Genomic DNA, 25,233 nt, shown 5'->3' with positions numbered 1-25,233 from the left:
AGATGGTTGTAGCTTTCAGGCTCGCTGATTCTGGTATTAAGCAAGACACTGCATGACAACAGTATGGGATTTGTTCTGAGGTGAAAATCTGCAGTTTTGAAACAAGCACAGACAGGGACATACCTAGTCACATGAGGAAGGCACTGGCAAAGATAGAACCAGACTTTTCAAAATTAACGCCAGACTTGAATGCAATGTTTCTCATTGACTGCAAAATAATACTGCCCCTTTGGTAATCTTCATGCAGATATTAAATGCAATACATTTTTCAAGCAGATTTTTTAATGGGAATTATTCAGAATACAGGTTTTAGAAGGCAAAGTTAACCATTCTCTTTGATTCTCTTTACTGAAACAGTGGTACTTTTTCTGTTGATAGTTTAAAGCAATTATAATTGTAAGCCTGAGCTTAAGTCACTCTCAACTTTGATGTGAAGGCATTTCATTTCTGTAGCTTTGGCTTAATGCTTGTGCTGGTTTGACTGAAAATAGGTTAATTTTCTTCATGCAGTTACAAACCTTTTTCATAGCTAGCACGCTCATTATTTGGACTTAGTTTGAGAACAAGCAGGTAACACCCCAGCACAGAGTTAATATTTTTAATTGCTCTGGTCTGAGAGCAAATGACATTCTGAGTGGCTTGCTTACAGGTGTGAGGCATCAAGGAAGACGGGCAGAAATAGGGCAGAGCTTGACTGACGTCCAGACTGATCAATGAGAGTATTCCACCCCATTGGCATCATGCTTTGGAGTGGGACCTTCTGGTTGGCTCTTCCACTATCTCTTGCTCTCTCTCTGGGGTGCAGCTGTGGGAGGTCTGTGTGGGACATTTAGTCTGGCTTTTGCTGTTTTGCAGAGGCCTCTGAACCTTTCTGCTTTTTTCCTTTTTCTGTGCTGTTGGGGACCAGGTGCTGCTTTCAAGGGACTGGCTGCTCGGTATGGACGGAGTTTGTGAGAAACTGCCTTGAGTATCTTTTATTTCTGTTATATATATATATATATATTTACTAGTAGTGTATTGGTATTTTGTTATTTTATTAAACTGTGTTTATCTCAATCCAAGTTTCTCCCTTCCCGTTCAGTTCTCTCCCCAGTTGAGAGGTGAGGGCGGGAGGGGGTGAGCGAGTGGCTGTCATGGTTGTATTGCTAGCTCGGGTTAAACCACGACAATGTTTTTTTTGAGACTGTGAACCCTCACTCATAGGTTCTGAAGTTACCCAAGGTCAGCACTGTTATATACAGATGTTGTTGGAAACAACCACTAATTCTATTATGTTGGTGTTTTGCTCCAGGTATTTCTTGTGTTCATGATAGTGTGTTAATAAATTGGGTCCTCTGCTGCTTGCAGACCCCATCAAATGAAGAGAAACAGACTAGAAAGGGACCAGCTTTGCTAACAATTGGGGGTTTTTTTGTTGTTGTTGTTGTTTTACAAACTGAAGCAGAAAGAGACACACTGTTAGCACTTCTTTTTACTAGACAACTCTTGTAGCACTTATATCAAAGTTGACATGTCCATTCAACAAATTGGAGAAGACATGTTCTGAGGGTGATAATTTCTTGCTTAGGCCTTAGACCGGGTAACATCTGCTGTCTGGTAGTTATAGTGGTACCTGTGCACCGTTATACTCTCCTATTAATTCTTGATACGATTGGTTTTCAAGGTAAATCCTCTTTCTTCTCCAGATAACACCAGTTTTATCTGGGGTTTAATTTCTTAATACAGAAGTGCGTGCAACTAACTATATTACATATCGAATAAAACATTGTTCTGCTAGGCAACCTTAGCAGGGTGTGGCAACTTACTTGCATAGTGTAGCGCAGCCTCTGTTTTCATTGTTCTGCTGATTTTTGTGGGTCAGCAGGACATGCATTCCACATGTTAAGGCATTCAGTGGGAGTGAGGGGAACTGGGTTGATTGAATCTACCAGATCAAGTGATTTGTTTGGATGCAAATTGTGTTGCCTCGTTCATAAAGATATTTGAGAGAAGATTAGCAAATAATGACAATTAGTTCCTTGTCTGCTATAGAAATGTTGTGTTTCTCAAGCCTACCAGCATACTTTATAATGTCTGCAACAATATTTTGTTGTCCAAGGGATACCAATGTGTTAGACCCCTGCTCTAAGTTATGCTATAAAAAAAAAAATCAGAAAAAAGGACAGCAAATGTTTTGCATGGTTTTTTAAAACCAAATTTCACTTTAAGCAGAGGTATTTTCTGTTCAAGGGTAATGCTTTGAAAAATGAGTCTATAAAAGCAGCTCTGTTATATGAGAAGCAGCAGGTGAGACTGACTGCAGGTTTCTTATGTGAGAGGTGTGAAGAGCCAGAAGTGGACAGATGCTGCAAGCTACTGAACAGCTGCTGCTCTTCTATTCTGGAGACTTAGTTGGTTAGAAAGATTCAGAGAAAATATTGCACCACATTTCACTCAGTCCACTCAAGAAATCTAAGCTTTCTTTCTCCCCTTGTCTAGAATAGAAAGATCAACAGACAAGGCAGAGTCCTGCCAGGTCTCTGGTGCCTCTCTCTATCTGCTGGCTTTGTACTCAGTCAAAGAAAGGGAGAGTGAAAGGGAGTTCAGTCTTGGTCCTTCCAATCAACCAGATGACCTTGCACTGTGTTTCTGTAAAGCTATGGAAAAGGCCCAGTGCTACAGTCATTTGGGAGAGATGCTGTGTCCCTTCTGTCTTTCTTGTACATTAACTCTTCTGACTAATTGACTTTGTTCCCCACCCTCCCCTGCAGAAATTGCATTGCTCTCAACATGTTAGGCATTTGTGCTTCTCAGTTGTTCGTTTGTTTGTATGTCTTTTACTTTGTTGGTTGCCATACCCGGATAGGTCTACACAGAACAGTGCTGCTGTTTTCTATGTCTTTCTTTCTGACTTGTAGTACATAAATCACACCTTCCTAGAATTTGGGGTTAGTTTAAAAAGGGAGGTACTATCCTCTATCCATTTTTTAAAGGAAGTTGACAGAGATAGCCTGTATGTATCTCTTGAATAAAAGAGGACCATGAGAATAGAGCCACTTTAAGGCCTTCCAGTAAGTTTATTTAAATTAGATTTTGCTGTCCAGTGAAGGCTTATCTCACCGAGGCCGTGAAGGAGGCTGAGAACAGAGATTACATTGCAACGAGTGCAAGTGTTCCTTTCTGTTCTCTGAAGCAAGAGCTGCCATCCTATGGACATGTTCCTGGGAGCTTCACCAAGTTCAGTCATCCATCCTAGGCATTGGCAAAGAGATCAGAAAAGCCACAGTCATATTTGCCAGCTTGGCACTCTGCCACCTTAGAGTTCGGCTGTGTCTAAAGAAGCCGTGCCTGAGTGAACCAGCTCGCAAGTGAAAAATATGAATTCTGCAGACTTGGCTGTACTCTGAGAGGAGTAAGGGGAGTCGCGGGTGTAGGAGAAGAAGGATGATGGGTACTTGTTAGAATCTGGAATTCACTGGAGTTCACAGTGTTTGTGCAGCACTTGCTATGTTGATATCTCTGTCAAAGGGATTATTTCTGTTATCACTTCCAGGGAAGTAAAAACCTTGTCCAATGTAATCTTGGGGAGATAAAAGAAAAAACTGAGAAAAGTTTCACTTGCGACTCAGTAATTAATAGCAGCAGTTGCCCACTCATCCTCTTGGCCAGTCACAGGCTCGATGGAGGTATTAATCTTCAGTTGTGCAGTTTTGTCATCTCTCTCATCCTTGTGTCTGTGAGTAACTTGCAGTAGGATTTAAGAAGCTGCCAAGCCTAAATGCAACCCCACTGGCAAATCACCCCTCTTACTTAATCTCCTGATTAAGAACGCAAACAGTAAAATGTTTTCTTCAATGAGTCGAAAATTAACTCCGTCATGTGCTTCAGGTGTGTGCCATAGCTCCATGGCACAAAAGAGCACAAAGGACAGCTTAAGAGTGTTGCAGGATGTCTAATGAAAATCAAAATGGATGGCAATCTCAGACATGGAAGCTGTGCAGTGGTAGAGAAGTGTGCTTGTGTGCTAATATTTTATACGAAGGGCTGTGGAGTATAATTTTAAAACAATTATTGCTATTATGAGCAGCAGTTTTGTACTAATGTTATCTTCTTCTGTGACTCGTCCTGCCTCCAGCTTAGTGAAACAGAAAACAAGCATAAAATATACCTTCACAACAAAGCATATTGATTTCCTTGGTCAGGTTTACCAGAGATTGACCAATGACAGTAAGTACCTCAGCACTCGCCTTAAAACCCTAAGGCACCTCATTTTCATTGTGCGTCTCTGAATTCAAAACACCTTAAGCAAAGTGTACCCAGTGTGCATGCTGGTAGGCAGAGCTTTTGTGTAATAAATACCAGACATCCCTTGGAAACAAATTAAATAGGGTCACTACTCTGACTTTGACACCACATGTAAATAGCCCAGTCGAAGTCTACCTCACTCTCTTATAGCAGCTAGGGGCTAAAACCTGCAGTAGGATACTGGAGATCCTGGCCTTATCTTGGGTTTCTTTTCCTACAGTGTGATTTAACAGGCTACCTGCAAGCTAATCTGTCCTGTCAAGCATTATGCTCTGGTTCACCCTGCTCCCTTTTCTGAAGGAGACAAGGAACAGATGTTCACACAGCAGAGTTGTCTGAGCAGCCTCACTCTTTCACTTGTCTGCCAAATCCAAGTCAGAGAGCAGACTGTGCTGCAAGGCCTTTAGAGCACCAGCTTCCCTTTCTCCCCACACCACAGGAGTAACAGGCCAGCTCACCTGTTTTGGTACCAAGTCCCATCACATTCCTTTCCTCCCTTTTTTTTTTTTCTTCTTTTTTTCCTTTTTTCTTTTCTTTTTTTTTCCCCTGTCCATAACTGCCGTTTGTAGCCCTGTTTCTCCTTCTCTGACACAGCAGCCAACTCAGCCTGATTCAACCCCGCTCAACCGTACCTTCAATTCTGCCCTGTGCCAAAAATTTCTCCAGGACGCTTGTGTTTCTGTACCCAGAAAAAAAACCATACACGTGCTTCTGCTGCTGCAAGTGCTAGAAAATGGGGTTGGAGCCACCTTGCAGGCATGGAGTGGGGGCATGCAGAAAGGAAGAGAATCAGCTGCTTGTGTAAAGAAGTTGGGGGCATCTTCCAGGGCACCCCAGAATCTGACTCGGACCCTCTGACTGCTGCTAAGCAGGGGCAGCTTAGTTTACTTCTTTACTAGATTTCAGGCCAGCATCCTTCTGTTTCCAGTGCTGTTGTGGTATTTCCGAGAAAGTGACCTTGGGACAGTGTATCTGAATTACCCTGGTCTGGCTGAGAACGAGAGCATTTGTCCCAAATCGGAGAACCCTGAAGAGTGAGGAAGTCTATTCTGTATAGTCCTGGCTTTTATATAGAGTTCTGTCTTGCAGAACCCTGTGAAAATTGTCAGGAAAAACAAAAAAACAAATACACGCACAAAAACCCGACACCTTCATATATTTCCCTACTGACACCCTTGAGTTTTACATCATTCTAATTTTGTCTTCCTCTCTCACAGCTTGGCATCTTGTCCTAACTTGAAAATTTCATTAGTGTCTTGAGTATTTCTCCATCCTGCAACCTCAGAAGTTGCAGACTTTCCTACCTCTGTTTAATTCTGGCAATGGCAGGCTGTAGATGTGTGGGCCAGGAAACTGGGAAGACAGAATTACAACTACATATTTGTTTAGTTGTTGAATAAACATTTCAGCAAAGCCTGTAACGAGTCATCACATTAAAAGCTGTCTTTTGTGTGCTCCTAGAGATGGCTTTTTAAAAATGAATATAAAAGTCAGACCCAGTTAATCCAAATCATTTTTGCAAATTAAGGTCTACAGGCTTTTAAAAGCACACCTACCCCAGTGAGCAGGCAGAAGTAGGTTGTGCTGCCTGAACCGTAGCGGCCAGACACATTTTGAGTGCAGAACCCTGAGTTCCTCATGGGGCTGCTGAGGAAGCACATGCGCTGTCAAAATCTGCCACATAGGTTCAGCCTTTGGGGTGTGTGCTGAGCTGCAGCTGGCATGGAAAGGGATTTTAGCAGTGAGATTGTAATGACTGCCTGCACTCTCCGCATGGACTGGGCTCGAGAAGCACGTGAGAGGATTCAGACTCTATATATCCTCTGTCCTCACGTACACCTTATGCATAAACTATCTGAATCTGGCACATAATCCTTTCTCAGATTGAAAAGAAATCTTTATATCATATATATATATAAGCTTATTTTCTGTGAACACTCAACCATAAGATTAATCAAAAAATGGATCTTCTAAGTTGATCTGCCTTATGCGGGGAGTAGCTCTGTTTAAAATAGCAAAACATGTTGGTTTTAGTATTTTGCTTCCTGTACGTGAAATCCTAAGGCTTTTATTTTAGGCTAATAAAAGTTGTTTCAATGTTCTCTATATCTGAAAGGATTAAAAGGACATCTCAAACACGAAAAGGTAGCCTATCTGGATTCCCTAAATATATACTGTTAAAAATCGAATACGTGAATTAATATGATTTAGATTCTCAGCTCATTCCAATGCAAGCCCAAGTGCCGGCAGAAGATTCTGCACCAACATAACCTGACCAGTTCAAAATAGATATCACAGTGATGTCATCTTTTCTTAGGTGCAGTTGCACTTGTCTTTGCACAGCAGAAGTGTACAAGTTCATTCTGCCTGCGCTCCAAGAGAAATGCAAGCTGTTTAGCTGGACTGAGACTGAGCCGGGCTCTGCTTTGGTAGACTAAAATTCCTGCCTATGTGACAGTTTGGACTGTGCCAGTAAAGCTACTGTTTAAAAAATAATCACCAAGCCTGTTCCTGACTTGCTGTTGAAGCGGACAGAGTATGCTTTTTTTTTTTTTTAAATCACCTTGTTTGCCTATAACTCAGCTAAAAAGCCACTGCAGGGTGTGATTCAGTACCCTAAACATAGGCTGTTTTATACACCATAGGGCATCTGAGGCATGTACATGCACGCATAAGGTATTGTCTCTAGTGGACCCATGCCTTTCCAAGGCAGAAGCTGGAGGTGGAATAGGATTTCCAAGGATATCTAAAATGGCACGAGGTATCTACGTTTAAGCAAATGAATCCCAGTCTGTGGAATCTTGGACTGACTTTGCTCGAAATCTGGAAAAATTCATTTATCCACCACCATATATGCATGTGCTCTCAGCCTTCTTCATTTTGGGGAGGGTTCATGATAAGAATACAGCTGTTTGCCTTCCATCAGGCACTGCAATGCAATTTGTATTTCTTTCTGATCCAAAAAGTAATTATTTGTTTTTGCCAGTCTACAAAAAGAAATGTCATTTCAATCTCCTCCAGAGTGTGATGATGATAAATTTCTCTTCCTTTTCATGTCTAGGCACTTCTAATAGAAACACCATACATTCTTTAAGATTTTCAATACTTATAAACCTCTAGATATTCAGAGGTTTTCTGTAACTGGAAAGGCTTTTGAGAAACCAGTAGGTGATATTATTCTGCATAGAATTATATGGGAAGAGAGGACCTAGAAAAATCATTGCCTCATAAAAGATGACAAGAATCCCTCATCACCAAAAGATGCATGGGCTGCAGTAGCAATATCGTAATGCCTTATATATGATTTGAAGGAGTTGAAGTGTCTATAGGAATTATGATTTTTTTTCCTTTAAATATCAGTGCTTTGTATATATCTTGTTCTTGCTTTTTTATGTGACACTCATATGTACTGTGCCTTGGAAGTCAACAGCTTCTCTGATTTCTGTCCCGTGAAAACTAGCATTATTAGTTAGGTTTGCGTAACCTCATCAGGTAAAGGAAACTGCATGAAGATTCAGACATTTAAGGTTCAAGATGTTCTTAAGGATGAAGTTGTGTGGAGGAAAGTTCAGACAAAAGCAAAGGGAAGTTCATCCGTCCTTCAGGCAAAGGGAAATCTCAGGCGATGGGCAGGATGTTAGTAGCAATATAAAGCTGATGAGTCCATCTGTATTTATAAAAATAAATCAAATATGTACAAAAACTCTGGCCCACATAAGGAAAAAAAATAACAGTAATCAATTCAATTAACTAAAAAAATCCCTAAACTCCACAGCTTTCCTAGCCCAAATGAATATGTAGTTAGAGAAGAGTTTATGGTAAACATGGGGAAAAAAAAAAAGTTTTTAGTTTTATTTCTGACTTTTATGTTAGTAATAACTCCACCTCCAAAGCTTTTACAAACTTGTATAGAATTAAGAGCTGAGTTTTTGCTCTAGACCAATACTTACCAGTAAAGAAGGGGATAAATTGGGCTCATTTCACTCCTTAGCAGTATAGCCAATTTCAGAAATGTCTCCTCGGCTTAAAATACTGCAAGTTTCTAGAACTGATGAAATGTCTGAGACTAAAGTGATCTTTAAATGCACTTCCAAGCTGAAAGATGTGCTTGATTGTGTAAGTGTACTGGCAGGAGAAAAGAACATCATAGATTTAGAGATATATATTTAAGACTGGACTTCAAAAAATACAACATATTTTCTCTTTGTAAACTTTTCTTGGAGAAATAAGAAGCAATACAGGTGCTGCACTACGTATGACAAAATGAAATGACAGCTTCCTATTGATTCAACACACTTGGAATCTCATTAGTTATCAAATGGGACTTGAGTACGGCCAAAAAATAAACATTTTGTTTCATTCTCTCCTGCCCAAAGTCACCAAACATGGATTAATCTGGAGTGCATTTGTTGTTCCTGCTAGAGGTGATAGAAAATAAAAATCAGTTTTAAATACACAGATGCTTTTTTTCCTCTCTTTCCTTTAGGCTGTTGAAGAATGCACAGAATGAAGTTCATTTCAAAATCTGGTATCAGAAACTACTGGCTGCTCTGCAATTCTGTGCTGGAAAAGCTCTGAACAATGAGTTTTCTAAGGAGGGGAAACTTATCAGAATTCTGGAAGACATTGCCAAAGAAGTAAAAGCTGCCAGTGACGCAAAAAGAAAGGTTTGTTAAAAAATACCTCCCCTTCCATCTAAGTTTTTTCAGGTAATTTTATTTTTTCCAAAGTGACACCTCTTTCCTATAATGCCTTTGCATAACCTAAGGTTTCACAAAAATTTGTAAAATTTTATGCTACTCTGAAAACAAGTAAAACACGTATTTAATTGGACAACTCTCATCGCTGTTATTCTTGAAGTCAGCAGATCTTTTAAGCCATTTAAATTCCTTCATCAGTGGTTTCTCAACCAGACTTGAAGCTGGTCAGAAATAATGGCAACAAAGCTGATTAACATTTTACTGGAAGGAACGCTCACGTTCAGCACCTCATCCCAAAATATTTGACTCCTGTAGAGCTTCAGTGTTTCTTGAAAACTTTACTAATATTTGTCCTTGACAGGTTGAACATCCTTCTTTCTTAGCAAAGCCAACCAGAGTGAACTGTACTTAATATCTAAAATATAGCATTCAGCAACTAATACTGTACGCATATCTGCAGAGATGCTTTCCTGGCAGTATAAGGCTTGCAGTCATCTTCTCCAGCGGGTGCAGCTTTTATATTGCTTAGGTACATTTCCAATTCAAAACCGTTAATTTTCCAAGACAGTGGTTGTTACTTACATGATGTATAAAACTGCTTCTTGCTGAGATCTCAGCAAGATAGACCAGAAAGCCAAATAAAAATATACGTGCCGCTGCTGGTTATCATGAATTCTTTTTGCCTTGTTAAGGATTCAAAGATTTTCAAAGGATTTTTCAGAAAACTCAGTGTTGCTACTGAGAGCAGCAAAGCAAACATGGAAGTAAAAAGGCAAAAAACATTTGCAAAGAGAAAAATCCATGTAAAGAAAAAGAAAGAGTAGTGATACATTATACATTACTGATGCATAATTCAGATTTTAGAGATTAATCTCAAGGCTGCAGTTACTGTGATACTGAGAAACTCCCAAACCTTGCAATTAACACACCTACAGTTAGGTGAGGGAGATCACAGTGTTGAGGCAACAGGCAACAAATTGTGATGTTGTCCAGCAAGGCAAAAAAGACATGGGATGCAGCAGAATAGGCGCAAGGCTAATCAACCCCTAATGAAGGGTATTGAATCTGAACCTACATGACAGCATGAACTGGTAGTGCATCTAGGCAGAAAAAGCATGAATGTGGAGTAAAATGACAGTTCTTATTTTTAACAACTGCACCTCAGCATGACCTCATTAGCTGTTATAAGGTTACGTGGATGCTACTAGCTCCAGAAGTTGTACTGCTAGCTTAAAATATAGAAAGCCAGTAAACGGCTCAAAATCTGCTGTTATGTTCTTTCATGTTGCCATAATGAGTCACATGTTGCAGGAGGTGTTAAAGGTGGAACTCAATAGGCTTTCGCAGTTCTTCCAGGAGGTAAAGTTTTGTCGGCTTCCCCTGAATCCTGCGCTTGTTGTCCTAGGCGTAGAGGAAGACGTAAGTATAGCTCATGGAATGGATTTTTTTTTTTTTTTTTTAGTATAAAGAGGGAGAAGGCTGCATTGACTGGGGATTAATCTACCTGGTATTAAGCATAAGTCGTCCAGTAAAGTGACATCTGTCCTAATTCCTTTGAAACTGGGGCCTTTATTGGAGGCAGAGGTGCAGGGGACTGGTGGGGTGGGTATTGCATGCACGTCTCAGCTTGTGCAGGAGCAGCAGAGGTTTCAAACTCTAGGCAACCTGCTCCGAGCTCAGCTGCCCTGCCGTGGCATTGAATGGCAAGGATGCCTGGCTCCGCTGAAGCTGAGACCTGGTAACCATCCTGCCCAGGCAGCTCTCAATGGCAGTTTTCTTCTCATCCAAGACTCTCCCCTGTCATGGATAGGAGCAGCTAAACCTCTAGAGCTAGCTGTCTTTCTGCTGAGGAGAGAATAGGCACATGAATGATAATTGCTAAAATATTAAATCCTGACAGTAACTTACCTCTGCCTGTGACCCCTATTAAAAGTGACTTAAAAATAAAGGAAACAACAGTGCTCATTAGTGTTACTTTACTTTGGCCACAGTGCTAAGACTCAGTTATTCATTGCTTAGAAATGTTTTCATAAACAATATTATGCCAGGAATATGCTCTTCCAGCTCTAGAGAAGGAAAAGGTATCCAGCAGCAAGAGAAAACAAACCTGAAGAGCCATGTATATTAACAGTTATGGCTGCCTAATTACAGCAATTTGTGCTCTATTTTTATTCTCTGGCTCATTACCTACAGTGGACCTGATTCTAGGAGGTGCTGATCCCTTCAATTGCCTTTGACCTGTGATTCTCCGAGTGATTGCTATTCAGCCTTGATCTCACTGAGAACAGAAGTCTTCCAGCACCCCACAGGCTTGGGCCCATTGTGTATGATATAAGTCAGGAGAATTTGAAGCCTTCTGCTTCTCACTGCTTTCAGGCTTTTTGGAAATAATGACTAATGAGAAAGTATCTCACCGTATAGTCGTTCTATTTATACTGCACCAGCTTAGCTGGACAGATACAGAATGTTTAAATAATCTAAAGAGAGATTTTTTTTTTTCATTTTTCTTGTATCATTATAGGCCATTATCTTGCTATAAATATATGCAGTTTCTTGATTGAACTGTATGTCAGTATAATCATGCAAATTAGAATTTTTAAGTGCTTATAATTACCTAAATTTAATTCATTTTGGCATCATCTATTGATTTTACTTGAAGCAAGCACTGCTCTCAGCTCTGTCAGTAATGCATTGTCTCACAGCAACCTTTCAAGCACTTACTGAGACATTTCAATTGACAAAATTCCATAGGGAGTCAGGATTTCATCATCAGTAATAGCTATTGCATGCCACAGATGTATGATGTGGCTCGGACAATACTTGCGTGCTTGTACCATGCTTTGAGATGTTTCGATGAAAAGCAAGAGACAGCTGTGTCTAGTAGCAGTTTTGTTCAAATTAGCCTCCATTGCACTCCACCCAGTCACGACAGCAGTAGCTCCTGTGAGGCGCTCATTATTTCTAGAGACCAGGCCATTAATTTACTGTTGTCTTTGGTGGCTTTTTCAGTCGTTTTTTTGCCCCCCCCCCCCCCTTTTTTTTTTAAATGATGGTAATAATACCACTCTAACTCACACAGGATTTGCAGTGCTCGGCTCATTAATGCTTTTTGAAGCCCTTTGAGGTCTTCTGGTGGAAGGAGCTGTAGGGCATGAGAAGTCAGAGTTTATGTTTAATTAAGATAAATTCCACATAAAATAGATTGTGATTTTCAGAATTTCCTGTATTCTCAGCCAGAGTGCGATCACCAAAGAAATTAGCAGCTTCTTTGCTCCCATAAAGATTGTATGCTTGGACAATATTTTGTGTGTGTGAGTGTAAAATAATAAGACCTAAGGCTTCTCAATGCTTTATGAATTCTCATTAGATCAGTCTTTTGTACTGCGTCTACTCAGTCCCAGCCAAAGTCTATCATTAATAGACGTGGGTGAAAATGAAAAACAGTATGGAAAATACTATCTATTCGTGTAATCTGATTATTGAGTGGAACAAATTGTCTAGGAAAAATAATTTCTTATTTTCTTGACCCAATTAAACAGTCAATAATATCAAGAATTATTTATTTTTGTTATCGGTGCTACTGAGCAATATTTAAAGCTGGTACCCTTTTTGGAGGTATTGTATTAGCCTGATGTTTCATATATGTGACACTGTTTTTCTTCTCTCTTGTTTTCTTTTTCCCTGAAGTCATGTTCATATTTTACATCCAATGCTTTTCCATTAAAAATCTCCTTCATCAACGCAAATGCTCCAAGTGGAAACATCAATGTTATTTTTAAGGTATGTTCTTCCTCTAATCTTCAGTTCATTTTGCATGGAAAGTGTTGATTTGAAATTCTCCTAATTTATATTAGTCCTTGAGCCTAAGGATGTTGGATTTGGCTCTGCTGTTCACTTTTCCCAATTATTTTTAGCAGTAGAACTTATAATGGAATATGCTGAGGCAATGCACTGAAGTATCAACTTTTTGATCGGTAGAGAATTCAAACAAGTTTTTGAAATTTTTTTTCTTAGTGGACAGAACCAGGATAAAATATTAAGTTTATCTTATAAACGTAGTTTATTTATCACACTGGAGTCAGAGGGCAAGTCTAAGAGGAAGGATAATTCAGAATGTCTGAATCCAGTAGCCTTGTACATATGCATCTAATGTATCAAAATATTGGAGTGTTAGAGGCTGCGTTTGCTGCACAGAATTAATGCAGCTAGCTCAGGGGAGTGAGCTGAGGAAGAAGGAGGTGGAGAGAACTGCAGAGGAGCTCCCTCTCTTTGGAGATACTGGAAGGACCTGACTCTGAAAGTAAACTCCAGTTTATTTTCCAGTGGTCACCTTCAAAGCTTCAGAGTTGATGGGAGTGCTGTGTCCATCCGCAAAAGAAAATAAATGCAATCTAAAGTTACTTTGAAAAGAGAAAATGTCTTCCATAACAGTGGATGCTGTTTTCAGAGAATACTGAAGTTCATAAAATGGCTGATGGATACGAAATGCTCAGCATTGCAAAAAATATTATTTCTCAGTCTTTTGCAGTATCATGTTCCAAACCAGAAGGCTAAAAAGTTATAAAAATAAATAAAATTAAAAGGATAAAAAATATTTCTAGGCCTTCTTGAATTAAATTGACCTTTAGAGCAGCTGTGATTCTCAGGAATAGAAGTTTGCTTTCCAGGCATGTTTGGAGGAGGCTAGTGATGTTAAGTTGTTCTGAACATTTAGAAATCTGGTTCTTATGCTATTTTATCTGAGAATCAATGTTAAATAGACAACCTCCTACTTACTTGAGCAATTTCAGCAAATGCCTAACTATGTAGCATTTAAACATTTGTGCTGGTTTTACCGATACAGTGTTTTCCCTGCTCAGTAACGTTCAACAAACAGCCAACTCTCCAGTTGCTCTAGAAGTATTATAGCTGACATCGCCTTCCCCTGTCAGCAAACCATAGTGTTAAAGTATCTTTTACTTGTGCTGCAGTTCCATTGTTTGTTCCAGGTGGATAATGCATACATAAAATTGTAACCGCTGGTGTCATACTAAATTGTCTTCTTGCTCTATACATAAGGGAAGGAGGGAAGATAAGTGGAGAGAACAAGATTTTTCTCATGTTTAGGTACTAAAAAAAATTAATTGGAGTTAAGATTACCTTTAAATGAAAGAAATGTACATGTATTTTTGAAGAATAGTTGTGTGTCCTTAAGTATTCATTTCATAGCATTAAATGTTCATTGATTGGAATGCTTGTACATAAAGAGTGTAATAAAAGAATAGAGCACTTAAAAATACCAGTAAAAGTCACATGTATTTTAGATGAAGTGGAGGGGAGGTGGAAACAAAAAAAGCAGGGCTTTTGTTTTCACAGGCCATTTACTCAGCCATGGTTGAAGATAATCTCTTCATTACCTCTTGTGGCTACAATTAAAGCCCCATTTCACTAAGATTGTTGTTTGACTGGCTCCGTGGGGAGAGCAGTCAACACGGCATCACTGTTTGAAACTGAATATGCATTATGTCATGGATAAAATACAAATTCATGATAAAATTCCCTTTCCGTCTGCTGCAAATACCAAGTTGTGAAGCTTAACATTAGACAAAAGCTGTCATTTGTGAAAAAGGATCTAGCATTAGGTAGACTTTAAAATGTAACTAAATTAGGATCCTACCTCCAGATTAAATTTTCAAACTCTAATAATTATATAGGAATAATAGGCAGAAAGGCTGCTGTTAATCAGGGAGCATTTGTTACCATCTGAGTGGCTGCCAAGACTGTTTCTGCCTATGTGTCCCATTTACTCTGTCCTCTTCCGACACAGAAAGATAAGTAGCAACTTTGAAGAAAAAAAAGAGGGGTTTACTGTAAAATGAATACAGCTATTTTGGTAAGGGAAAAAATCTAAATGAAATAGCAAGTTATTTCTGTGTGGCATTGAAGTAGAAACCTGAATTTCTTGTGCAATTTTCACAGATAGGCGATGATCTACGTCAAGATATGCTGGTTCTGCAAATTATTCGGGTGATGGACAGCATTTGGCTCCAAGAGGGACTGGATATGCAAATGATCATTTATAGGTGTTTATCTACAGGAAAAGGCCAAGGTCAGTTTTACATTATCAAAGTTACCTGTATTACGTTATTCATATCTCATGTAAACAGCAGTATACAAAAATCTACCCTTTAGCTTTTATTTTAATGGGCGTCTTATTTATCTTCCTCCCTAAAGAAAGAAAAATGCTCAGAACTTCTGTTACTCAGGCCCTAAATTGTATACTTGCCTACTCCTGCATGTTCATTTTATTTATTCATTCTGCCTCTCCAAAATATGTACCACCAAACTCATTAAGTTTTTAGTAACTTAGGCTAGAATTTTCCGAAAGCCTCAACACCATCAGCTTGCACCAGATTCTTAATAGTAACTTCACACATCAAAAAGAGAGTTTTGGAGAAAATTTGCCATAGCTACTAAAGTTTTAATCTGGTGTGATCCTGCACAGATGCTTAAATTAACCTACTTGCTAGTGGCTGCACAAAGTACCTAACCTACTTGCTAGTGGCTGCACAAAGTACCTGTAGACAAGTGATGACAGCTTCGCAGTGTTGATTTTGAAATATTACTCTTGCGATTTATGCTGCTTAGGGCAGGCCTGACTCATCCGAAAGCTTTATTTGCCTCTTTTATGGTTGTTACAGCAGAGCTGTAGCAGGGATACCAATTGCTTGCTACAGAAATTTACTGACAGCAATAAGCTTACTATTTTTTACTGACTCTCCGGATCTTTTACTAAAAACAACTCTTGCACAAGTAGAAGACGGATGTATTCAGATTACCTGCTGTACAAAAACTAAAAACTTACAACAAAAAAAAAAATCATTGCTTTCTGAGCCACAAAGAGAAAATGAGAGGATGAATGATTGGGAGGAGGTAGGCGAAAATAGAGATAAGTTCACAGACATGGTGGGTAGTTAAGGTGACTTGGAAAAGACTCCTTCATTCTTTGTAGAGGTCAGAGTTAAAATTTGAAGGCTTCTACTTCAAAGGCAAGTAATACAAGAATACTATTTCTGAACATAACGGTATTGTCTCTTTTATATACTAACACTTAACTTGATTTTTGCCAAGAAAGATACAGGGATCATCTGCAAATAATGTTCTCTGCCTGACACTCTCTCAGTATCTGACAGATTTTCCTCACAGTGCCTTTCCTTATGAGCTACATAAGTGTTAATATAATTGATTTACAGTTAAAGATTAAGGATAAAAGGACCAAGTGACATACCTGTGACCCACATAGGACATGCAAAAGTAGTGTTGTACACCTAGGTCTTGCAAATCCCAGGCTAACAACTTGCTTCATGGGCCACCTTTTCTACACAAGGCAGATAGCAGGTGATAATTTCATAATCATGGGAACATGGAAATCAGTTTTCATAGAAAGATGAAAAGCAGATGAAGCACTGGTACGATCCCACTTTCCAGGCAGAGTATGGTAGAGGAGCCTGTCACCAACTGAAATTGTAAGAGGAAGCCCTTCCTGTAATGTGAGTTGTGAGATGACATGCCAGGGGACCACACACAGGGACAGAAGGCTGGCAAGCCAGGTCTCAGTTCCAAAAAATGGAATTAAGTGCATGCAGTAGAGGCAGAGGATTCAAGTGAAGCATTGCAAAATGTTTGGCTTCTCTCTGCACTTCCAAGTCCCAGTTTATGTCATCTTGGATCAGACTAATTTCTGCACCATCTAGTATCCTTTCTCCCAGCTGTGATCAGCATCACATACTGCTGAAATATTTGTGTAGCATTCTTGGCAGTAAACACATATGAAATAACTTTATATTTCATAGTAAGTATCTGATCCTATATTTTATAGATTTTTGGGATTTGTGTCCATATTGTACTCACTTTGAATCTTGTTAAATATTTGGCCTTGTTGGTACCTTTAGGCAGTTATTTCCACAATATTGTTATTGATGTTTTGATTTCTCATTTGCAGAACTGCCACTTTTTACTAAGTGTCCTTTGGTTTTTGTGTCCAAAGAGAAAGAGAAAAGCAATCCTGATCTCTATTTTCTATTGCATTCATTATTTTATAAGCTTTTAAGCATTTATTTTTTTCTGCATGGAATAATCCAACAATAAGCAATATTCATTGATGGTCTTCATATCTTTTTAAAGTTGAAGGTTTTTTCATTTGAACTCTTTTCTATCTGATTAGGATTGGTACAGATGGTGCCAGATGCTACTACACTAGCGAAGATCCACAGGGAGTCTGGTCTGATAGGACCATTGAAAGAAAACACAATTAAAAAATGGTTCCGTCATCACCATCCTCTGGAATCAAGTTACCAAGAGGTGACATCGTAATGAAGCTTATTATATATTTCATGTTTTACCATAGGAAAAAAACCAAACCAAATGGCAGTAAGCAGCAAAAACAAACAACTCAGACACAAGACAAACAAGCCAAATGCATAGAAGCCAGGGAACAGACTTAAATGGCATTCTCCATCTAAGGAGATATTGCTCTGGATCAGGTGCATTGTAATATATTTTCTATAAAAATGTCATAGAGATGTTTTGAAGTTTACTACTAAAGTGAAAAGAAGCTAAGTAGAAATTAAGTAGTGAACTCAAAAACTTTTCTTTTTTAGGTCAGCTTTCTAAATACTTTATTTAAATATAACACATGCAAAGTCTCAGTGGATTTCCTGTATTTGGAAATAACCATGTCAATACCCACAGCTTTAGAAAGCTGTTTTATCAAAACTGCCTAGTCATATGATACGTAAGATCATACTTTTCATATCACACTGTGAGATCCCATGTAATACGTCTGGTTTTATGAAAGTAGAAATTATGCATGAGCCAAAAATTTTGAGATTTTATTTATAGAAGCAAAAGTTTCCCAGGCGACTCTTTCTATTCATTCTTTGTTGTCTGAGCATGTTCTGTGGCCCATGAAAAACCTTTTAATGTTTGTGTGGCTGGTTTGATTTTTAGAACCCAACTCAATGCCCACAGTATTTACCACTCTGAAAATAAAGTGCTTTTCTAACAGTTTTAGTAGATGTATAACATAAATGTTTAATAAACTTTAGTAATTTTGTAATTACAGTGTTGTAGAAATGCATCCAACATTTCAATTGAAAAGTGAGATACTATTAGTTATTGATTGAAACTCTGATTTCTTGCTGCTGTTTTTAAAAAGTACCATTAATGTGGAATGTTCTAAAACCAATTTCTACCTATTTTCTTTCAGTTTTTAAATGTATGAAATACAGTCCAATCTGATTGCATAGCGCATGCATAAAATTACTACTCTACATTCACCTTGCTCTCACTGGTGAATAAACCTTTCTCTTTTACCCCTTCATAATTTTTTACTCATACAATACTATTTCTAAGGTGCTCAAAGAGCTCATGCGGAATAAGCTTTAATATCCTCGTTTTACAGTTGAGTGAACAAAATCACAGAAAGCTTAGGTGTTTTATCCAAGGTCACCAAAGTGAGTAAGTAGTACAGTTAAACATAAAATTCACCAAACTCTTGTGATGTGGCCTAAGTCTTCCACAGTGCTGTCATCCCTATCAGCCATCACAGGCAGCACCCTGTATCTGCAGGGAAATCCTCAATGCCGAAATAATGATTTACCTTGGCTAATGCAATTTTTGTCCATAAAGATCACAGTTTAGGGTTGTCTGGGTTTCTATATAAATGAATCACATTGTGATTGAGATTCATGGGAGATTAAGACTTCTGAACAAGAACTACATTTTCACTTCTTAAACTGTAGTAGGTAAAATTAAAAAGAAGACGAGCTATTCCTTATCCTTTGGGATAGAAAAGTGATCATTATTTGAATCAGGAATACCTCTCCCCTGAGACAGGATACTGAGTTTGTGTGTTGCGAAAGAGGTTGGGTAGATTTTTCTACTAGGAGAAGTTGCAGTTTTTATATACTTCACACTGAAGTTAGCAGAAAACTTGGAATCCTCCTCTGAGTGTCTGATGAGCAGATCATTACTTCGAACATTTTCCTGCATCTGCCATGGGCACATTTTTGGCAAACAGCAATGCCACAATATAATATTGTTAAGAGATTAATGAGATAAAACTGAATGAGTCTATCTACTTACATGAAGCAGACTAACCATGAAAGCAGACATCTCCACCATGTAAATGAGCATCAGATGAATAGGTTATATTAAACACAACTGCTAGGCTGGGTTTTGGTTTAATCACTCTCTTGTATCTCCCTGCATGATACTGGGTTTGATCCCGTAGTCTATTCAGATTCGCAGATGCTATGAGCAGAAAACGATTTAGCCTTTCTTTGTTTCAGTTCATTTCTGTAAAATGGGGTTTAATTCTTTGGGCTGGAATATTGTGAGACTTGATTAATTAGGACTTGAGAAAGGCAACAGAGTTCTGGACAAAAAAGAACCATGCAGGTACAGAACAGTACAGTGGGTGTAAAATAACCTTTCTTTGCAAAACAAATGGTTACATTTGTAGCTTTCCAACTAATTTCCAAACAATTGTTTTTACAATATACTGCCTGCTATTGAACAGAAAATGTCAGCTTCCTGCCAAGAAGCTTGCTTTTCTTAGGTACATTTCACCTTAGAAGTTTTCCATAGAATTCCAAGTATCTGTAAAACACAAGGTGTGAACCTCATGCATATAATTGTTCTTTCGTTGTAACTTTGAAATTTGCGTATTACTTGTTTGAGTACCATTCCTACCAACACCTTGCTGTTACAATTTTAGCAACATAGCATTTATAGAACTACAACTTTTAGTTTTCTTATTAGTGTCAAAACCAAATGCATCTCTGTATATTTCCAGTAAATGCTTTTGTTTTACTAACTAGGCAATAAGGAATTTCTTTTATTCTTGTGCTGGCTGGTGTGTTGTTACCTTCATTCTGGGAGTCTGTGACCGACACAGTGACAACATAATGCTGACAAGTGCTGGACACATGTTCCACATAGATTTTGGAAGATTTTTAGGTCATGCACAGACATTTGGAGGCATAAGAAGGTTAGTATCTATAGTAACACACATATTAAACTTCAAAGCAGTGTTCTGAAATTTCACAGTCCTATCAACACCCATGGAAAAAGTAGAAGTGAGATCATGCTTTTTTTCCTTTATGAATTTTCCAAAACAACATCTTTTTGTTCACAAAAACCTCTGAAAATATAGGAATGACTGGAAAGAGAATTCAAATGAGATGTTGGAGATGCCCTTTCAGTCTAAAACAAATTTCTAAATCCTTGTTTGGTCAGAGATTTGAATGATGGAATTCAGTAGTGACCAGAACAGTAGACTGGCCTATGCCAAAAGAATTCTGATACCTGTTATTTTTTTCTAATAGAGAAGTTTTCGTATCATGGATACAAAACTATAGATGTACCTAATTGACTACTTTCTTCCCGTATTCAGAGAAGAAACTAAATTTTCCAAATAGACACGGAGAATAATTACATTATGCTTCTGTGGGTAGAACTGCAATTTTCTTATTATCTTTTGAAGTTTTACATCTAACTGCACTGAGCTCAGGGGCTGTTTTCCAAATGTCTGATTTTACCTAAACAAGACTGATTTTTCTGTGTTTGTATCTATCTGTGATGTAACTGTCCCATGATAAATACAATAGTGTGATCATGTATTCTAGTTCCTAATGTGAACATACTAGAATGAATAAATTGGAATGGAATAAGAATAGTTAGGATAATGCCAATATGTGCAAAACACAAAAAAGCTGTTGTGGCAGAGTACAGAATGGATAAATGATCCGGAATTCCGCCATGTTTGTTAATAATTTCCAGAATTATTCCCAGAATTAAGTTTGGACTAAGTTGGTTCCTTTTTATTATTATTTTCTTTAAGCTATTCTAGACTATCTCAGTGTGTTAGACAGAAATAACAGCATGGGAGTATTGATATGAGAGAAGCTGATGGGGATAATAAGTACTTCTAAGCCAGGCAGTCAAAAGATTTAGTTGCAGTGCTCAGAATTATCATCAATCATTCAAGATCTACTCCCTTAATCCTACTTATTTGATGTGAAAGAATAAAGCAGAACAGAGTAATGAAAAAAGACACTCATGCACACTCTGAGTCAAGTGCTGCATCCTTCACTCCAGCAAACCTCCTTTTGGAACCTAACAGGAATTTTCTTGAGCAGTAGTTTTACGTGAGCAAAGAATTACCTAGTTTGAACGGCAAGACGAAGCAAATATAGGGTGGACACAACAACCAAATTTAGACAGAAATCATGTAATAGCAATAATAAAAATAAATATTAATTTTACAGTTTTACAACTCAGTCATACTACACCTTCTTATAAAGTCTAAGAAAATGGCTTAAAATAGAATCACTTCCATAAACAGCAGCCATTTTTTCCTGTTTGTCCATGCAGAATATTGCTTTAAAACTGTTCAATAAAGTAATATATTTTAGGACCTCCATTCATAGCGTGCCCTCTTGGTTCTTCAGTAAAACTAGGACTTAACAGCAGGTTGTGAACATCAAGGGACAATGCTTGTCTTTTTCATACCTACATGCAACCGAGCTGATACAATATCGATGGCTATAGTTCTCATGAGCTGCATGCACCTTCATGAAATGTAACATTTTACTTGCAACTCAAGAATACAGGGATGTCACATTTCTACATCCCATAAATTTCAGGCTTTCTCAAAATTTGAAACCCTCAGTGCCATTTGTATCTACTCGTTCCCACAAGGCAAGTCCTGAAATAGGCTTAGCCACTATTTTCTTTATCTTAGGTTTTTATTTGAGTTCTTTGTATCCCCAACAGTATCATGCTCCTAAAATAATATTGATAAAACAGCAGCGCGATGCTTTCAAATCTTTAGAATTGTAAGTGCTGACCATTAGGGTTTTGTACAGTGGATGCTATACACATGCTTGTGAAGTTCTATAGGTGACTTTAAAGAATGAAAAGTATGCAATACAAATCCCTATACATGCACATTACACAAACTTTTTATGCACATCACACAAACTCCTTTTCTTTTCTAAATGGAATCTATGCAAATTAATGAATGCTTATAGAAAAGGAGTCCCTATCAAAACTGTTTAAAATAATCATTCTTTTGAGAATTTAAAAAGATAACTTGCTTGCCACAGCTGTCCATTTTCTGTTCTCAGGGAGTGCTTTTTGCCATTGACTTTTATTCCTCAGAAAGCTTCATGAGGATAGATTCATTCCCGTATTCTGCATATGCTGGATTTATTCTGACGCAAATAAAGCGAAAGGCATACATGGCAGCTCTGAGAATTGCATGCTGCATGCATGGGATGCAGTTCTTTCTATCAAATCCAGTACAAGTCTTCAGAGAACCCTTTGAAGCTGACATGATTCATGCAGTCATACTCACTTTCGTATTCATGATGGTATAACACCCAAAAAAGTGATTTTTTTTTTTTTACTTTCTGATTCCTACCCCATCTTTAAGTTATATCCAATAAAGCTACTCAGTTTTGAGTCCAACACACAAATCAGTAGCTCAGCTCTTGCTTATTTCAGAGGGAAGAGGAATCAGGAACTTTCTGTCTTTTCCAGTTCCATGTACCTTCACAGTGTAGCAACTATGTTTAATAATACTAATAACCTGTCTTTACCTGGGTCTAGAAACTGTGTCAGAAGCTTTGGAGAGACACATATGATGTATCTAAACAACAGCATAACAACAGATCTTGGCAGAAAAATTATTCCCAAAGTCCCACAGGGGAATTTCCTGCCAAAACATGAGATTTCATTATCTTTTTTTTTTTTTTTAATCATGTTACATTACACATTTTGTTAGTGTTAATAAAATACTCCTCCTTTCATTCTCTAATCCAGCTGTCACATTTGACTCTTCACTCCACCAAAAGCAATGAATTCTGCAGGTACACTTCAAGCTGCATGAAGAAACTTTTCTCATTTAATTTCATATATCCATCCTCTTATTTATCTACTGAGTATTCTGTGGTAATCATCTTAGACCAACTCCAGCTGAAATAGGTGTAATATTATCCAGCTAATCATATGGGACTAGGTCAGTCATCAAATGATACGGAAGGTGTCTGGCTTATGGTTATACCTCCCATGCTTTCTTTGCTTTTGTTTTTTTTCTTTTTAGTTCTGACCAGTTCCTTTTGAATGTTTCTTCTTTGGTGAATTAAGCAACAAGAGATTCATTTAAATCCTATGCTAACTGAACTAATCCTAACCTCAGCAGTTTCATCCTCTCTACTACCAGTCACTTCCAGAACTGTCATCCACATTTTTTCAGTCATTGATATGTAGGCTGAAACCTGATAGCAACTTATGGAGTAGTCCAGTTCATGGTGCACTGTATATTCATCTTTTCATAAGCTAGGTGTCCATTCTTTTTTTTTTTTGTAATATCCAGTCATTCTGATTATTTACAGCACTCACTGGCCTTTTTTTCCCTGATCTGAATCACAGGGACCCTCTTGTCTCTTTGCCAAACTAATATTGCATCTTGGTGTGGTTTTCCCAGAAGTTAAATCTGCTAAGCTGGTTTTCTTCTACAAAGTTAATTACTAGAGGCAGCCTAACTATTCCATTGGGAAAATCCAGTTTTTTAAAGGAAGTTTAAAAATATGGGAAAATTATGTTTCCCACACTTACTTCTTATGTCAGTGTTTCCCTAAATGCACTTAAGAAAATCTGAGTATGTAAAAAAGTAGAAGTGCCTTTTTTCATTCTAAAAGTAACACATTTAATTTTTAGTGTTAATAACCTAAAATAAGTGTTACTGTCTCACTGGAAGTGTCTATTTGAAAAAGAAGTGCATTCTTTTCGAATACTTCTTTCTAAAACAAAAAAAATTTGCTATATGCTGTATGTCAGGAAAAAATATGTTGTATCTATGTTCTTTGACTACATTATATCTGTTTCATTTATTTTCTAAAAATAGGAAGAAGGAAGATAGGAATTTGAGAATTTTCCTTTTTTCTTTTTGCCTTCTTAAAGTTTTATTTAGGGTGCTCGTCAAGGGAAGAGTCTAAAATTTGAAAGTAAAACCTTAAAGTATAATCACTTTTAATTTTCTAAATTTGTACATGAAAATTGTTTAACCAACCTGTATTACCTGCTGAAAGATTTCATTAACAATTTTCAATATGCCTATTTATTAATTAATTTTCTGCAGTTTAAATTTATTTTCCTGACATGATCAGCCTGGAGTTATTAGTTTATATAACTCCTAATTCTTTGCCACTTTCAGCACTTCCTTTATGCCACCCTCCAAAAATCTCTGACTGAAATCCTAGAAAGATTTAATTTCATGACTTAAAGCACCTTAGTAGCCAAAATGTTTTTAATGCGATTATACAGATGTTTAAAGGTAGTCGTATGCATAAGTCTCTGTATAAAGACTGAAAGATGAAATATGCATAAAGACCTAAATGTGAAACAATGTCACCTCCAATGTAACAGGACCTAAAGGGCCTTAAATTTATGAGGCAAGAAGTCCATCACTTCTGAAATTCAGGTGTGTCTAATTGCCCCAAAATAAACACCAAAAGTACAAGTCGAGTGTGAGAACATATGAGCAGCCCAAGTTGCAGTCATGAGTTTCAGATGCACTTTTTATCTTTGTCTGCCTTGAAGAGTAGGTGTTTATTGTTGCCGTTTTGATGCTTTCTGTAATTATTGACTCTGGATAGTATAATAGTTTGCCCTTTGCAATTGGTTATTTATTTTTGGTAATAGCCTCTTGTGGAGAGCATTCAACTAAAGCTTTTCAAAATCAGAGTAAAATATGTTCACTGCCCACTTTATATCCTTAATCTTTTTGGTTATCCTTTTCAAAGTACCCTGACAGTTAAGGGAGGCACTGTTTTTCCCATGCAGTGTCTGTATGCATTCGACCCTATCCAGTTTTGTTCACCCAAGCTAGTTGTTCTTCTGCTGAATTGAGTTCCCTGGAACTCAGCTTTCAGCTGCTGCAACTCTCAGTATCCTTCTTAGCTTTTCATTCATTTCGAGCATGACATAAACTGCTTTCCTATCTTCAGGAACAGCCACTTTCTTGAAGGGGTTATCATGTGTTCTTGTTAACAATTTTCTGGGCTAGAGAAATTGTGTGATGCCTTCAGAGCCACCAATGGATTTCCCTCTGCTTTGACAGATTTATTGCACGTGAGTTATTTAGATGATTGCCTATCATCATCCTGCTTTAGAGATTTCTTCCTGTCCTCCCTCATTCCCT

General features: G+C 37.9%; 1 protein-coding gene across 1 annotated transcript in view; it reads left to right on the top strand.

Annotated features, from left to right (window-relative positions):
- Positions 1-25,233, top strand: part of PIK3C2G (phosphatidylinositol-4-phosphate 3-kinase catalytic subunit type 2 gamma) — a 199,692-nt gene that overhangs the window by 109,595 nt on the left and 64,864 nt on the right. The window contains exons 18-23 of the mRNA XM_065643202.1: positions 8,771-8,951; positions 10,296-10,403; positions 12,672-12,764; positions 14,943-15,072; positions 17,188-17,324; positions 19,847-20,016. Coding sequence (XP_065499274.1) covers positions 8,771-8,951; positions 10,296-10,403; positions 12,672-12,764; positions 14,943-15,072; positions 17,188-17,324; positions 19,847-20,016 — 819 coding nt within the window. The remainder of the gene's footprint in view (positions 1-8,770; positions 8,952-10,295; positions 10,404-12,671; positions 12,765-14,942; positions 15,073-17,187; positions 17,325-19,846; positions 20,017-25,233) is intronic.

Source organism: Caloenas nicobarica, chromosome 1 (genome assembly GCF_036013445.1).
Source record: "Caloenas nicobarica isolate bCalNic1 chromosome 1, bCalNic1.hap1, whole genome shotgun sequence".
NCBI classification, from domain to species: Eukaryota; Metazoa; Chordata; class Aves; order Columbiformes; family Columbidae; genus Caloenas; species Caloenas nicobarica.
This window is presented reverse-complemented; position numbering and strand designations above follow the sequence as displayed.